The sequence below is a fragment of the Poromitra crassiceps genome (assembly GCF_964638095.1).
Source record: "Poromitra crassiceps genome assembly, chromosome: 1".
Classification (NCBI taxonomy): Eukaryota; Metazoa; Chordata; class Actinopteri; order Beryciformes; family Melamphaidae; genus Poromitra; species Poromitra crassiceps.
This window is the reverse complement of record NC_139623.1, coordinates 60,001,189-60,018,753: the sequence shown is the minus strand read 5'-3', so window position 1 is coordinate 60,018,753 and position 17,565 is coordinate 60,001,189. Positions and strand designations below refer to the sequence as shown.

Here is a 17,565-nt window from a genome sequence, read left to right as displayed (position 1 = left end):
TGTAACGTCAGAATTTCCCTCCGGGGATAAATAACACTAGTTGACCAGATGGTGGTGCCAACAGCCCTCTTTACGTTTTGGTCCATAACTTTTGAACCGTAGTGTCTACGTAAAAAAAAATCACTGGATTCCTTGGGTCATTCCGCATCTGCTGATATAAGCCCTGCCCATTTCCGTCTAACTAGATTTTCCGCCATTTAGAATTTTGTCCAAAAGCGTTTTTTTCGCTATTTCTCCTTCAAATTTTGTCCGATCTTCACCAAACCACATCACGCACCGTGTGTGGACTGTCCTGCACAAAACTTATTTTGCGGTTTTTTGAAATTCCACACCATTGCGATATAATGCCTTCCTAAGTTGTGTGGGTGGGGTCTATTTCACAGAAATCGCTATTTCGCCTTCAAATTGTGTCCTTTCTTCACCAAACCACAACACACAGAATGTGTGTACTGTCCTGCACAAAACTTATTTTGTGTTTTTTTGAAAGACCGCACCGTTGTGATATAATCGACTTCCAAATTTGTGTGGGCGGGGCCTATTTCAATGTTGTTTTAAAATCTATTATATTAACTGTAGCTCAGAAACCGTATAAGCAGTTGAAGATGGATGGATTATTGGATGGATCTATGTCAAATAAAAAAATATCCATTTTGCAGTTATGGGATGGAAAATAATTCACTTTGTGTGTGTGTGTGTGTGTGTGTGTGTGTGTGTGTGTGTGTGTGTGTGTGTGTGTGTGTGTGTGTGTTTGTTTGTTTGTTTGTTTGTTTGTTTGTGTGTGTGTGTGTGTGTGTGTGTGTGTGTGTGTGTGTTTTTAAATAGAAATCACAGTCTAATCACAAAAACTGGCATTTAAAGGGTTACAATTCTGAAAAGGAATCAATTTTGGTAATAATACTGCCCATAAAATGTTTTAATGATACATGAATAGATCATATTTGTATGGCAGTCTTGTTGATGTATAATTTTATACCTTAACTCATTGAGTGCCAGCCACTTTTGGAGAACGGACGCTCCCAGTGCCAGTTTCAGAGCGTTTTCAGTGATTTCTCGAGGCCCACAGAATATTGTGTGATATTACTATGTAAACACCGAACACGCACAAAGAACGATGAGACTCTCTTCTATCATCTGCAAAAAAAAGTTTATTGATACCATTTTCCGTTCTTTAGTTATGAGCCGGAGAAGATAGGCTGTTTTGAGCAAAAAGACAGGTTTCAAATTATAAGCTGAGATATTCAGCCTTTTGTGAAATGAAGCATTTCAAGCACATTCACTGACTCTAGCTAATATTTTCTGATGTAGTGACGTGGTGTAGTTGTGTGGTGCCTGCGTGCCCCACCATCCTCTCCCCCCCTCAGCTGCAAACTCCTCCCCACACTAACACACAGCCTACACGCACCCAGTCTATTTTCGGAACCTGTGCGCCGGGCGGCTCCCAGCGCGACACGGAAATGCCAAACTGGACTGCAGGGAAAGGTTTGGCCCTTCGGCGTCGGGTGCTGCCTTTATGGCGGGTAATCGTGTGGAGAAACTATATGCAGACAGACAGACAGAGGCAGAGGAGCTCAGTTGTGGGGGCGGATTGACTGATGTTCGCAGCCAACGTCAGCTGCAGACAGAGCAATCTATATGGCTCTGGCTGCAGCATGCATCGGTTTCTCTTTGATCACGGCTTTTTCCTGCTGTTTTCCGGACCTTTCTGTAATCTGGAGAGCACTGTCGCCACCTAATGAGTCCTAAAATAGGTTATACACCTTCAATAGCTCCCATATTTGTACAGGAGATGCCTGAGGCTTTGATCCACGTCCCACCGTCAAAAAACGCAATTGACGAACATACTCGTCCTTGGCACTCTACGTTACTAAACGAAATGACGAACATACTCGTCCATGGCACTCAATGAGTTAATGATACATATGGGGTTACAAATAAAAGGATGCACACGGGTTAAGGATGCTTGTTTTGCTTAGGGTTGCTGAGGGTTATGCAAGAACAACTTGGTTAAGGTTAGGGTTTTAATGACATTGTTATGATTAAAAGATGTACTTTTTTTTCAGAATGTCAAACTAATAGTTAATGTTGTTGGGGGGTACGGTGGTGCAGTGGTAAGCGCTGTCGCCTCACAGCTCGAAGGTCCTGGGTTCGATTCCCACCTGGGATGCTGTGAACGCTGAAGGAATGCGTGCCCGTCCGCAAGTCCTCGAGTGCCCACCGCCCGCGTGGGGTCGTCAAAAGGGCCTTTCTGTGTGGAGTTTGCATGTTCTCCCCGTGCCTCCCGGGGGTTTCCTTCATATAGGAACCCCTCACCAAAACATGCAATATCCTGGTTGCTAATGTGGTTCCTCCTCTGGTCGTTAAGGGCGCCTGTTCGGAGGGAGGGGAACTGGTTGGAATAGCGTTGCTATTCGTGCTATGTCCTACCGGTGAAGCTTCCCCTGTCAGGTGAAAAGAAGTGGCTGGCTAACTGCCCATGTCTCGGAGGAAGCATGGAGCCAGTTTCGGCTCTCCCCAGATCGGCAGAGGGTGGAGTAGCAACCAGGATAAATAAATTAAATTAGCACTAAAGGGGGATAAAAATGGGATAAAAAAAAATCGGGGGGGGGGGATAAAAAAAGAAGAAGAAATAGTTAATGTTGTCAACAATGATCATTCTCTCTAGCCTCTCTTGGCAGCTGTGCTTCCATGTATTCATTCTCCAGAGCACGTACTTAGCACACAAGTCTTCTTGTACTTACTATTAATGGGTGTGTTTCTGCTTGTTCTTTTCCAGTTCTGCTGCACAACGCAATCCCTTTTGTTGGATTTGGATTCCTGGACAATGCCATCATGATTGTTGCTGTAAGTCTATTTGCATTATACAGCGCTGTGGTCGGGGGGCACGGTGGTGCAGTGGTAAGCGCTGTCGCCTCACAGCTAGAAGGTCCTGGGTTCGATTCCCTCCTGGGACGATGTGAGTTCCCTCCCGTGCCCCCTGGGGGCCTCCCTCATATAGGAACCCCACACCAAAACATGCAATATCCTGGTCGCTGATGTGGTGCCCCCTCTGGTCGTTAGGGGCACCTGTTCGGAGGGAGGGGAACTCGTTGGAATAGTGTGATCCTCCCACGTGCACGGCCTGGGGTCCTTCAGGCTAGAGCGAGGTGCTCGGCGCAGCCGAATGACGTGCAACGCACAGGCCTCCTTGAGGCATCCTCTCTGCCTCTGGATGCCTTTGCCCCGGGAGGGCCTGGTGAGACGAAGGAGGAGAGCGGCTGGGAGACAACTCATAGCGCCTTAGAGCCTCCATGCACCGAAGGGTCTTGCAATGCTGCGATGTAGCACTAGCTCTATTGCAGTGGATTGGGCGTGATCAGCCCTTCCGCAGGCAACGTTGCAGACAGAGTAGGAAGGCGGATCCGTGTGCGGCTGCTTCTGGGATGCGGGTCGGGGTCTTAATCGGCCTCGGCTGGGTCTACTGGGCGAGGATGTATGATGTTCAACAGACCCGAAACACCTTACGACCCCAGTCAACATCACTGATGACGCGTCCCAGCGCATGCTGAAGTATGTATTTATGTAACATAGAGTCCTGGCTTCCCTGACCAGTGACACTTAGGAATAGACTAGGTGACAACCAGGTATAGATTGGTGACAAGCTGGAGAGACAGCTGACGGTCGGAGAGGCGGTATCCGGTACGGGATGGGTTTAGCACCCCAGCCTGGCTCTCTCGTGAGGGAGAAATCCACAAACGCTACGGATTAGCCTCCCGAAAATCAGTGTAAATATTGGCGCGGCCTGGGGTCCTTCAGGCTAGAGCAAGCTGCTCGGCGCAGCCGAATGACGTGCAACGCACAGGCCTTCTTGAGGCATCCTCCCTGCCTCTGGATGCCTTTGCCCCGGGAGGGCCTGGTGAGACGAAGGAGGTGAGCGGCTGGGAGACAACTCATAGCGCCTTAGAGGGTCTTGCAATGCTGCGGTGTAGCACTAGCTCTATTGCAGCGGATTGGGCGTGATCGGCCCTTCCACGGGCAACGTTGCAGACAGAGTAGGAGGGCTGATCCGTGTGCGGCTGCTTCTGGGATGCGGGTCGGGGTCTTAATCGGCCTCGGCTGGGTCTACTGGGCGAGGATGTATGATGTTCAACAGACCCGAAACACCTTACACCCCCAGTCAACATCACTGATGACGCGTCCCAGCGCATGCTGAAGTATGTATTTATGTAACATATATATATATATATATATATATATCAGTGGCGGCTGGTAAGCTTGGCAATAGGGGAGGAGGAAAAAAAAATTGGCGTTTTTTTTTTCTCTTTTGCAGTTTGAAGACAGATTTTAACAACATACAAACAAAACAAAACAAAAACTCAGACACAGCTGGAAAACAAAGCAAAGCATACTATTGATTGACAATTATAATATGGTGCTACCACCCATATAAGGGTGCTTACATGCTTATAAAAGCATATGGGTTATACAAGGGGCCAAGACAAACCAGCTGAGCAAGTCACCCACCGCCCCTAACCACATCAAGGTAGGCCAGAAACGGGTCCCAAATATGTCACTCCTATACCCTAATGTAATCTCAATAGCAGCACCAGTCTCCTTCAAGGAAACAAGATCAATAGAAATCATTAGGCTACAGACCGCTTTATAGATCCACACTGTTACAGCAGGCAACATCAAACTTAATTTCAGTTTAATTCAATCACACAAATTACACCACGCACCCCCATATAGATAAGATTTTGTTCCAGGGTCCCCCATCTGATAAGAGTTTTGCTTTTAGATGTTTTATCACAGACATTATATGAAACCCATGACCAAAATAGTCATACATTCTGTGATTGTGTTACTTATGGATGGAATTATAGTGAACATAGATTAATCCCCCCTTTTTGCTGGGGACCCCACTTTGAAAACCACTAGCTTAGGCTACAACTGTTGCAAGAAGGTGAATTTTCACACATTTTCAATGCAGATTGAGGACAAATAAGATGGATTGTCATCTGGTGCATTTTAACTTTAGGCGCACCCAGGAGAAAGAGAGTTGAAGTATGAATAATTTCTGGCTGAGCAATGTAATGCACCTCAAAATAAAGTAAGATATATAGGCTACAGTTAGTCTGTCAGTAAAAGGTTTGATGGATGAACAAATCAATCAAAAACACTTCACTATGTCCAACATAGGCTACAAGTTTCGTTTCATTCCATTGCATGTTTCCTTCCGCGTTTTGTTCCATGTTTCGTTCCGCGCTGCCAAATTCAGTTAAAAAATGTGCGAGTTTAAGATCGCCAAATGGCGGGCTATTCAGCATAAAACAATATAATACGAAAAAGTAGCACTGCTTGGTGGACGCCGAATTTAGTAGAAGACCCGGATAACTCGAACTTAATTGACTTACTTGAATATCCATGCTGTCTGTAGCCGGTGCGAGTGCAGCCGATGAGGTTAAATTATCCCAGTATTTGCTTCTGAGCCTCCGTGAGCCTCCGTGTACCACGCTGCCCTCTCTAAACTCGTTGAAGCGCTGCGTAATACAATGCAACGACTGTCTGGCTTTTGAGCTAACTTACTGCTTGATAATATAAAACATAGGAAAAGAGAAAGGGGAAAATATAGGTGCTACTGTCTGTAAATCTATCTATTAGCCTGTCAGGTCTTCATTTCCTCCATTTTCAATGGAGCGGATTCAACAAGATTTTCAGACGTATTCAGCATTGGACAATACAGAATGTCAATCAATGTCAAGCAATCTATCCAACAACAACCGATTAGGTTTCACCAGGCTAAGGGCGTGTTCCGCTCCAGCTCAATCTGATTGGTTGGAAAACACATCACTCTCACGTGTTCTCTGTGAATTGCAAGTGTTTTTCAACCAATCATATGTTTTCATTAGATAAATTACCAAATAAGTAAACGCCCACAGGGCGAATGTTTTTTTAACTACCTACCCCAAGCTGGGACCAGGGCCAGAGTGACTCGTCTGCATGGAGCTCTCCTTTCCATCAGTGCCCTACAGGTCACTGTTGTTGAAGCATTTTAAGAATATAATGAATGAAAAAATGAGCGTCTGCACATAAGAAAAAACACATTTGATTGATATTTTATTATAAAAAAAAAATATGAAAAATGAAAAATGAAAAATGAAAAATGAAAAATATAAAAAAAATATATATATATATATATATATTTTTTTTTAATATAAAATCCCCAATATATATATATACCGTATTTCCTCTAATAGTAACCGGGGCCTTTATTTACTGAGCCGCAGAGAGCCCCCGTCCTATATTAGAGCAGAGGCCTGTATTCGAGTGAGGCCTTTATTTCTTAAAAAAAAAAAAAAAAAAAATTGGGTGGGCCAGGGCAAGAAGTGGGTGGGCCTGTGCCTACCCAGGCCCACCCGTAGATACGCCCCTGTGCTGGCGGCCGCTCGGCAAGTCTGGATATGGGCTCGCTCATTTCTTGTGATTTCGGTTGAGAGCTTTGATGAAGCTTTTGCGATTCTGGTCTTATTTATGCTGCGTGTTTCAGTGTGTTCCACCCGTAATCTATTATGCAAATTTGCAATCCCGCACCGCCAGCAATCAGCGCGAAAACGAAAGCGTTTTCGCCAATCCATTTTCATGAGAATGGCTTCCTCAAACTGCTTTTTGCTTGCCTTCCTCTAGTCTGGGAGAGCACTGTCGCCACTTAGTGGGTCCGTGGAATGGGTTGTACACGTTCGCTGGCTTCAATATTTTTATAGGACACGTGGGGAGCGTTGATCCACGTCCCACCGTCAAAAAAAAAAAAAAAAAATTTAAGCCGAGATATCTCGTCATTGGCAGTGAACCGTTGGATTCTGTAAGCCGAGATATCTCGTCAATGGCAGTGAACGTGTTAATATTAAACTCTCATGGACATACTCCTTTATTTTCATGACTTTTATTGCAAAATATTGCATAAAACCAAACAACGCAAATAAATATTGGTGGTCACTCACTCACTCAGTATCCTCCTCCTCCTCATCTAGTATGTCGGTATCCTCCGCGTCCTCATCATCATCAACATCATCCAGAACAACAAGTTCATTGTTGACCAGTTCCTCTTCATCTTCCTCATCCTCGGCTGCCTGTCTGTTCTCCTGGTCCCGCTAACGCAGCTGGGCGAGAGCCTCCCGTCCAGCGGCGCAGGGCTGTCCCTGCTTGAAGCAGTGGATGAGGTTGTCTTCACTCCCGTCAGTTTTCACAGACTGTCCACAAACTTGGAAGGACTTTTTGATCAGATCCTTGTCCAGCTTGTCCCAGGCGGCGATCACCCAGTCCACAAGCAGGCGTCGAGCAGGCGCTTTTAGGTTTCCACCTCCAGCTGTGTACTGCTTATCTGCGTCCCCAGCTATCCACTCGTCGTAGGCATCGTGCAGGCTCTGCTTGAAGGGCTGATTCCACATCACACTGTACCAAATTTTCCGCTGCATATTGCACAACGCTCTCTTTAAACTTAACGTCAAACTTTCGTCTGGTTCGTTTGGTCGGTGCCATGTTTGTTTTTATTTTTCTTGTCTGCGTTACGTCACACGGTAGATGCGTTGTGTTATGGGAAATTTACAGTACCGTATTCACCGTAGTTTTTGCTCCTTCGTTTGTTTGTTTTTTGACCCGGCCTATATTGAGGGAGGGGCCTTTATTTGTCCATGCAGGCCGTGCCCCCGTCCTATATTAGAGCAGAGGCCTGTAATGGAATAGAGGCCACTAATAGAGGAAATACGGTATATATATTTTTTTTGATTGATTGATTTATTTGGTGAAATGTCAACAAAGATACAGGGTACAGACAATCATAAAAACAGGATAAAAACACAATAAAGCCTGGCTATTTCAAGCACTGGCTTGTTTCCATTGCGGTCCTCAACAAACAACATACAGACAAAAACACACACGAATGGGAATCACCTTCTATACTCAAATTAAGACTATTACATTATTACTAGATTGAATAGGAATAATGGCACGCTTGAATATTATACAATACATAAACATTTGTTGTTACATGTAAGGAATTAACATCCGTTGAAAACAAAACAAAATTTAGGATGGGGAGGGAGTGGGTTTGCTGGGAAGAGGTTTGCAGTGGGGAGGGGGGGGGGAAGCTCGACCTCATTGGACTGGAGGCTATGTTATCGGCTCATAGCAGCATCCATGTGACATGGCTCCGATACGCTGTGATCGAGAGAGGGGAGGGGGGGGGGGTGTGGGGGTGAGCGTCTAGTGAGTAGTTTGCAGGTGCGATATGCTGGACCGAACGGCATGAGGGGGGAGGGAAGATTGTGTGAGTGTGTGCGTGTTTGTTTTGAGTGAGCGGAATGTGGATGTCCTTGTGTGTAGTGTGTCAGATAAGGGGGCCGTTTCTTTCCCGGTTGGTAAGCGAAAACATAGCGGTTCAGGAATGTCCATCGCCATGGATACAGCCTTGTCCAAAGTCCTTATCTTGCAGATGTGTAGGTAATGGGTGAACTGAGGCTCCTCGTTTCCACAAGCCCCTTCAAGGGGAGAATTTTCATACACCAGGGAGTCCGAAAAAAAAGCAGTGATGGATAATTTGGTTATCCGAGTGGAAAGTATATTCCAAATGTTTCCCTCGGAGCTCATCTCTTCAACTTAAAACACTTCAATCCCGTATTATGACTTCATTATCTCCAGAATCTCGTCCAACTTTCTGTTCACGTCTGCAGACATACATTCCATCTTTTGTATGCGTTCCGTTACAGCAATAGTCTGAGAGTTCACAATACGAGCCAACTCGTTAATCATATTCCCATCCACTACATGATCTTCTCCCTCCAACCAGACTGCAATGTACTGGTAGGCAAATGAGAAACAGCACCGCCCTCTCCATGCCGCCTGCCAGGACACAGCGCCTCCAGCAGTCCTTCCTGCACACTGCAGTCAGACTCTATAATGATCAAGAAGTGAAAACTGTCTGACCGTCACCATCTCCATGTTGAGGCTTGATATGTGAATCACTTACTTAGTTAAATTGTTTATCCTTGTTTAGTTTTCAGCCTACAGTATGTACACTTTGTCCATTTTTTTATCTTTGTTGTTAAGAAGAGTGCATTTCAGACCTGTCTCTGCGAAACTCTTTCTTCAATAAATGAATGAATTGATATTCATGATAAGGGCTATCTTTGGGCTTTCGTTTTTCCCCATTACCATGCAAATTTTACGATAGACGACTGCAATGCCAATTCCCATCAGCAAATGTCCAGCTATCATGAATCCGAATAGGTAAACATCTTCGACGTCCTCAACGGTCAAAATGGCAAGGCATAAAGTCTGCCATTTCATCCATCCGTCCATTACATACCCAGCTGAAAACGTGCCATCTGGGCATTTTGGCTCTCCCGAACCAGCGTGCTTCGTGGAGATAATCTTATCAATTGCGTTGAGAGACCAGGTAATTAGTTCCATAATTCCTTCAGATTTTGAAGAGACAGCGGAAAGGAGAAACTTTTTTGGAGCAGTCGGCAAGCTGAGGGAAGTCAGAGGCAAAGCAGGAGAGCAGGAGTAGTTTGCCACCGTTCAGTCCAAGAGCGAGTAGGAAGGCACCTATATACAGTACAGTATATATATATGTAACGTTGTCGCAGGTGAATTCCCCCCCCTCCACAGATGCGGACGCCCGGAAACAGATTCCTCAACAGGCAGTTTATTCGTATAATATATCTCTGCAACAGTGCAGCCTTTTATATGGCGAGTCAGTTTACAAACATAATCAATAGAACAAAAGCGCTCAAACGAGTGGTGGCAAAATAAACAGTGACACAGGGCTCCAGTCAGGCAATCTCCATCTTAAAACATCACAAGAAAACAACATCAATAATCCGCCTCACACCTCAAGACATACAATATATATTATCCAGTGATGACGAACAGATACAACAGAAACACATACCGGTTTCCGAGCCTGCATTTCACACGCAGCGCCCCCCGCAACACAGCAGAACTTCACAGCGTCCCCCCGTACCTTTACAGCAGAAACACATAACATTATAATAAAAATACAATCAACCTCCCGCACACACACACACCCGAGCAAACACACATACCGTTAATAGAGCTGCAACGCTGCAATCTCGCGCTTCATGCTGCAAGGCAATCCGCGACCAGCTTGGTTGTGAATGAGATTTGTGAATGAAAAGAACCCGCGCTAAGAGAGGCACTTCCTTATCACGCAGCACGCACGGCTACGTCATCTATTACGCTACTCGCAGCCGCAGTCACCACTGCAGCACCTTACATATATATATATAAATATATATGATAGCTCATACTGATGGTTTATATTTCATAGACAGGAATACATTTATTTTGAGCATTATACAATAAACTAACTTTTGTAACCTGTGTGTGTGTGTGTGTGTGTGTGTGTGTGTGTGTGTGTGTGTGTGTGTGTGTGTGTGTGTGTGTGTGTGTGTGTGTGTGTGTGTGTGTGTGTGCGGGCGGGCGCTCGTGCGTGTGTGTGCATGACTTTATATTCCCCAGGGCACACAGATTGAGTTATCCATAGGCGTGATCCTAGGCATTTCAACTATGGCAGGTAAGAGAATCACATGATTTCACTGTGACTGAATAGCTAATATTAGACATATAATATAATTAACCTAATATAATTTTTAGGGTCAGGAAACCTATTGTACATTTTAATTTTAAGTAAAAACATACCTGGCAGGGGAGATACCATGATCAAGAAGGTTCTTTCTGTGACTATCTGGTAGAGCCCTGCATGGGCCTCAAATCTAGGCCCTAGCCCGGTCCCGGCCCAACCCGCCTCCCCCCGAACCTTATGTGTTTCAGATAGCCTAAGCCTATCAAATCAACACTATCTCTCCCCTCCCTCTGTAACACTCTCCCCATCCACATCCGTCAAGCAAACACCCTACCATCTTTCAAAAAGGCCCTCAAGACCCACCTCTTCAAACTCACCTTCACCTGCTAACCCCATCACTTATTTTCTATTTATTTTACTATTACAAATGTACTATTCAATGATTTTACTCAGTGTGTAAAGCGACTTTGAGTACCTAGAAAAGCGCTATATAAGTTGAATGTATGAATGTATTATTATTATTATTATCTATCTATCTATCTATCTATCTGTCTATCTGTATATATGGCACGGTGGCTCAGTGGTTAACACTGTTGCCTCACAGCAAGAAGGTCCCGGGTTCGAACCCCGGTCCGTCCCAGGTCCTTTCTGTGTGGAGTTTGCATGTTCTCCCTGTGTCCGTGTGGGTTTTCTCCGGGTGCTCTGGTTTCCTCCCACCATCAAGAAAGACATGTATGTTAGGGTTAATACTCCTGTCAGTGCCCCTGACCAAGGTACTGGCAAAAGAACTGGAGTTGGTCCCCGGGCGCTGCACAGTGGCTGCCCACTGCTCCTAGTTCTAGGAAGGTTCCTAGTAGAGGATGGGTCAAATGCAGAGGATGAATTTCCCCAAGGGGATAAATAAAGGATAACTTAACTTAACTTATATATATATATATATATTATATATATATATATATATATATATATATATATATATATAAATCTTTATTCAGGAGTTCACAGAGGATCCATAGAAAAACATTACATACTGACATAAAAAATAACATAAAAGAGGCCTACATTTAAAAGGATCAATTCACATACAAAAATAGGCTCCTGCGCCAGTGGCGCCGTAGACTGGAGCTGAATCTATATGAGCTTTTGGCCGGGTCTGTTAGTTTCATTATGATGTCATTGACAGAAACATTCAGGCGACACATAAAACTGTACATTAGGTTCCTGAGAAGTGCTTTGAAGGTGGGTAACCCCAGACTAACAAATAGCGTGCTGGCACTGTGCCATCTAGGCACACGCAGGAGCAGACGCAGTGCATCATTGTATGCTACATTTAGTCTCTGCATGGACTTGGCCTTATAGCAGTCCCACAGGTGAGCAGTATAGAGTGGAGAGCAGTACGCTCTAAATAGAGAAGCCTTGACAACATCAGAACACATGTAGAATTTCCTCTTGAGCATGTTTGCTTGTGCATAGAGTTTATTGCGTTGTCGGTATATGTCCCTGTCTGATGACAGGTCATCAGATATAAAGTGACTCAGGTATTTAGTCTCCTTGCACACATTAAGAGTTTTACCACTCAAGACAAATGTGGGGAAAGCAGACTTTCTATCCTGTCTTGAGCGTACGATCATGATGTTGCTTTTTTCAGCATTATACTTGATGTCACTTAAGGCACCGTATTCAGAGCATATGGACAGTATCTCTTGTAGCCCAGCACTGCATGGGGAGAACGCCACCAGATCGTCCGCGTACATAAGGTGATTGATAACAGTGTCACCTATAATACAACCAGTTTTGCAGTTGTTTAATCGGTTGGACAAGTCGTCCATGAAGACGTTAAATAAATAGGGAGAGAGGATTCCTCCCTGTCTGACGCCGTTACTGACTGTAAAGCCTGCAGAGACGGAGCTGCCCCATCTAATTTGTACTAGCTGGTTTGCGTACCAGAAAGCTAGTATGCGTACAATGTATTTGGGTACCCCTCTTTGATACAGTTTCTGGAACAGTTTGCTATGATTGATCCGATCAAAAGCCTTGGAAGAATCAATGAAGCAGAGGAACATAGTTGAGTTTAAACTCAGGTACTTGGATAAAAGTTCCTTTAGAGCAAATATGCACATGTCAGTTCCATGTTTACGTTTGAAACCGAACTGATTGTGGTTAGTGGAGAGATATATTTCAATTCTGTTCAGAATGATTGACTCCAAGACTTTAGACAGCATACTGGCCAGGGCAATTGGTCTGTAATTGTCCTTACTATTGATTTTGCCAGTCTTGTCCTTAATGACAGGCACAAGCTGGACAGCTATCATGGATTGAGGAAGAACGCCATGCTTAAAAAATCCGGTGAAACAAAGTGCGAGGAGAGGGATTGTCCTCCGACTGGCATGTTTCAAATGCTCCGGCGTAATAAAATCAGATCCGCAGGCCTTATTGCATTGCAGCTGTAGGATGGCTTGCTCGACCTCACTGGACAGAACGACAGGGTTCTCAGTAGAGTCAACCCTGTCATGCACATACAGGTCATTTTTAATGCAATTAAACAATTCAAAGTAATGCTGTCTCCATAATTCTGCAATGTTGTCTGAGCCACATACACCTTCGATGTCAGATGGCAGTGGAGCTTTACAATTATTCATGACTTTAATCTCCTTCCAGAAACCACAATAGTTGTGCTTGCTGAGATTATTAGCCAGGGAGTCAGCCCTCATAGTGGCCTCGTTCCTGCTGATAAATCTCACAGCACGCTTAAATCTAGCATTATATATATATATATATATATATATATATATATATATATATATATATATATATATATATATATATATATATATATATATATATAATATATATATATATATATAAAATAATATATATATATATATATATATATATATATATATATATATATATATATATATATATATATATATATATATATATATATATAATACACACACACTGTACATATATATATCAGTCAGTATATCAATGGGAGCTAGGGCTCTGTCTGTCTGTCTCTCTGTTTCTCTGTCTGTCTGTCCCACTGATGACATCAGTGATGTCATAAATGACATCATCAGTGAATTACTCACACACACAAGGCTATAGTTCAGTGATGATGTCACTGATGGCGTCATCCGTGACTGATGTCATCAGGGATGTCATACATAGGCATTGTGACATCATCAATGATGTCATAAATTCACTCACACATACAAGGCTATAGTTCAGTGATGATGTCACTGATGAAAGGCTATAGTTCAGTGATGATGCGAATGCGAGCTGCAGGGCCAGCTTGGCGAGCTGCAGAGGTGAGCCTAGGAATCGAGCGCGCAAGATTCCTAGTATAGACCTTATTCGCTAACCCCGGACAGCGCCATATTGTTGACATACCGTCCTGCAGCTGACAACTATAGTAACGGCCTTATTGTTGTTTCTGTTCCATTACAAAATAGCGATAGTGATGACAGCAATAAAAAAAAAACAGAGTTGTTGTTTGTATGCTGCCGTTAATGCCTGTAATAATAAACAAAAGAAAAAACGAGGTGAACAGACTTTGCTGTGAGGAGCTGTCAGAAAGTTTCACCTGTCTCTCCTAACTATCCACACATCTCCTGTGCTGCTGACGTATCCTCCGTCTCACTCCCTTCGCGTCTGTGGACGGTAGAGATAGAAACAAACCACGGGGACTTTATTGCTGTCATTACTACAGCCGTGTGTAACGCAGGTCACCATCCGAACACAATTGGAACGATACAGGTAACGCTAACGGCGGCTAGCTCCCTATAAACGCTGCTCTTACATAGGCTGTCACTTAAGAGCTGCTGCGTTATGTCGAGAACATGGCGGCGGTGGGCGTGCCCGTACGTGAGTGACGTCAATCGAATAAGGTCTATATGAAAATTGAGTAAGGGCTCTGTCTGTACCACTGATGATGTCATCAGTGATGTCATAAATTGTGACATCATCAGTAGGGATGCACCGATTGCCATTTTCTTGGCCGATTCCGATTTCCGATTTTTGAATAGTCTGACTTGCCGATACCGATTTTTGCCGATTCCGATTTTTTTTTCTAAAAACAACAATTGACAGCTTACACAAACGTTTTTGTAACTTTGTTTAAAAATTAAGATTCATAGAACAATTCTTACATCTAATGGGGATCCAAATAAACAAATAAACAATTCTTATCATTTGCATGAAGTAGGACCTTCTCACTCAAACACATCTCAAAATAAAAGTGTTCCAGGTTAGGCTACTGGACAGAGCTTTTTTGTGCAAATACAATGAATACAAAAATTTAATTAAATCCAATAGCCTATATCCCACAGCTATCATGCATTTACTTTTCCAAAAGAAAACAGGTGCAACAGAACATCAAAATGATCCATGGACAAGGAGTTTATAGACTGGCTCCAGACCAGTCCTCTTGAGTAGAGGGGAAATGAGTTTATGAGTTACAGTAACGATCTTCAGTCTGAATATCAGGCGGAGTTTACACACAGTCCGAAGTTTGGTATGCGTATTTTTATCTGCCATCCGAAAAAATATCGTCACGCACAGAAAACGTTGCACACTTGTGAGTCCGATGCATTTTTATTATTATGTCCGTCGTTCTCATGTCGTTCTATTTGCAATACGAAACAAATAGTCTCTCCTGTATCCACGTCACGTTACAACATGACTTGACAGGCTGCAGGCAACAGCGCTGATGTGGAATGGAAAAGCAGGTCGGGGAATTGTTATACTGGACACACTCGCCAAGCCGGCTGTGCGCGGTGGCGGGTTGCTGGAGCACCGCTTCCCGGGGAGAGAGAGCAGAGAGAGGGGGGCCAGTGAGGTGAAGCGAGCCGCTCTGACTGGACTCCAGCCGAGCGGGACACGGCCGCACCTCTGTCTCCACGGCTTATTTTCGACTTGCATGTGTGACAAACTGCGAGCTTTGTCTACTTCACTGACGGTGAAAAAAATCCACAACGAGGAAGATATGCTGGCGTGTGTGGTGTGGTGGCTGGGTGCCTGTCTCGGTGCTTTGGGGTGCGCGCACGTCATGTGAAAATCGGCTCACAGAATCGGCTATTTAGAGTGACCGGAACAGATCACCGATCGAGGCCGATCACGTGAAAATCGGCCATTTCCGGTCACGTGCCGATCGATCGGTGCATCCCTAAGTGATGTCAGAGGCATTGTGCATCACACAAACACACACACACAAGAGCGTGCGAGATGCCTAGTACAAAAGAAGTGCATTAAAACACTTTAAACACCACAATGTGTCAGTTCAGGGATGTTCATCAGTTATCGAAAATCGATAATTGATCGTTAAGGAATGGAATCGATCATGTGGAATTTTTATCGATTATTGTTGTTATTATTATTATTATTATTATTTTATTTTTTTTGCCGACTAGGTTTGGGTGGAATTCGTTCCTCCTCGCCCCACTCCATTGCACAGCCGACTAACGTGAGGTGGAGCTTCATATAGTCTCTAGTTTTCTGGCTGGGCACGGGCCTTTGTGCCAACAAAACTGTTTTAACACGTTCACTGCCATTGACGAGATATCTCGGCTTACAGAATCCAACGGTTCACTGCCAATGACGAGATATCTCGGCTTAAATTTTTTTTTTTTTTTTTTGACGGTGGGACGTGGATCAACGCTCCCCACGTCTCCTATAAAAAATATTGAAGCCAGCGAACGTGTACAACCCATTCCATGGACCCACTAAGTGGCGACAGTGCTCTCCCAGACTAGTATAGAGGAAGGCAAGCAAAAAGCAGTTTGAGGAAGCCATTCTCATGAAAATGGATTGGCGAAAACGCTTTCGTTTTCGCGCTGATTGCTGGCGGTGCGGGATTGCAAATTTGCATAATAGATTACGGGTGGAACACACTTTGAAACACGCAGCATAAATAAGACCAGAATCGCAAAAGCTTCATCAAAGCTCTCAACCGAAATCACAAGAAACGAGCGAGCCCATATCCAGACTTGCCGAGCGGCCGCCAGCAGACAGGCAGCAGCAGCAGAAGCAGTGAGCCTGGTGACGCGAGGTTACAGCAGCAGCAGCAACGAGCTTGTGACATGCCCGCTGCAGCCAAGAAGAACACACACGGAGGGAGGAGTTTGAAGCAGAGGGGTGTTTCCTGCTGTTATGGAGGAAATTACTGTTCAAAACTATTGTTTAGATGTCTGACGTCTTACTGATGCCAAAAATGAATGGTTAAAGTGACTGTTCTATCGAATTTCACAAAAAGCCGTTTATCTCAGAATAATTTTCCAGACGCTGAAACCATGCTGTATTCAACTGCTAATGCTTACATAACTACTAACTCTACAAACTAACTCTTTTAGACAGAGAAAGCACACATTCTATTAGTTCTTTTGAGATATTGTGTGTTCACAAAATCTTAGCAGAAAAGAATCCTCGGGTCTTGAAAGATGAGCCAGAATCCTCAAAAAAACCCTCTGGCAGAACCTACCTACAGTAAAAAAAAAAACGGCTGGCAGTGAATGTGTTAAACATGGGGAATTCACACCGGCATGCGCCGGGGACAGCAGTGTTGGAGAGGAGACACATTGAAATAGAGTTCATTGAGGAGAACACGTTGTCTTTCGTATTTTCTGCCATAGGCATTCATTTTGTAAAAAAAGAAAAGAAAGAAAAAAAAAATATTAATATAATCGATAATTGATCGTTAATTTTCCCAATTTTCGATTATGGAAATTTTTCAAAATGAACATCCCTAGTTCAAACGTTAAAAAACTAAACTAAACTAAAAACAGGCAGGCCCAGGCCCAGCCCAGGCCCTAGCTAGTGATGTGAAAATAGGCCCTAGCCCACCCTAGGGTTGGGCCGGGCCTCGGGCCCCCTCAGGCTTGGGCCAGAATGCAGGGCTCTACTATCTGGGGCTCTTCAGCTATATACTGTATGTATAATTAAGAACACACATTACTGATTTACATGTATGTGTATGTATAATTAAG

At 44.1% G+C, this 17,565-nt stretch overlaps 1 protein-coding gene across 1 annotated transcript in view; it reads left to right on the top strand.

The window, feature by feature from the left end:
* LOC310788485 (transmembrane protein 65-like) overlaps positions 1-17,565 on the top strand; it is a gene marked incomplete at both ends in the record, with an annotated part of 115,568 nt that overhangs the window by 58,233 nt on the left and 39,770 nt on the right. Inside the window, 2 exons of the mRNA XM_083650031.1 lie at positions 2,774-2,841; positions 10,516-10,570. Of these exons, the coding sequence (XP_083506157.1) occupies positions 2,774-2,841; positions 10,516-10,570 (123 nt within the window). The remainder of the gene's footprint in view (positions 1-2,773; positions 2,842-10,515; positions 10,571-17,565) is intronic.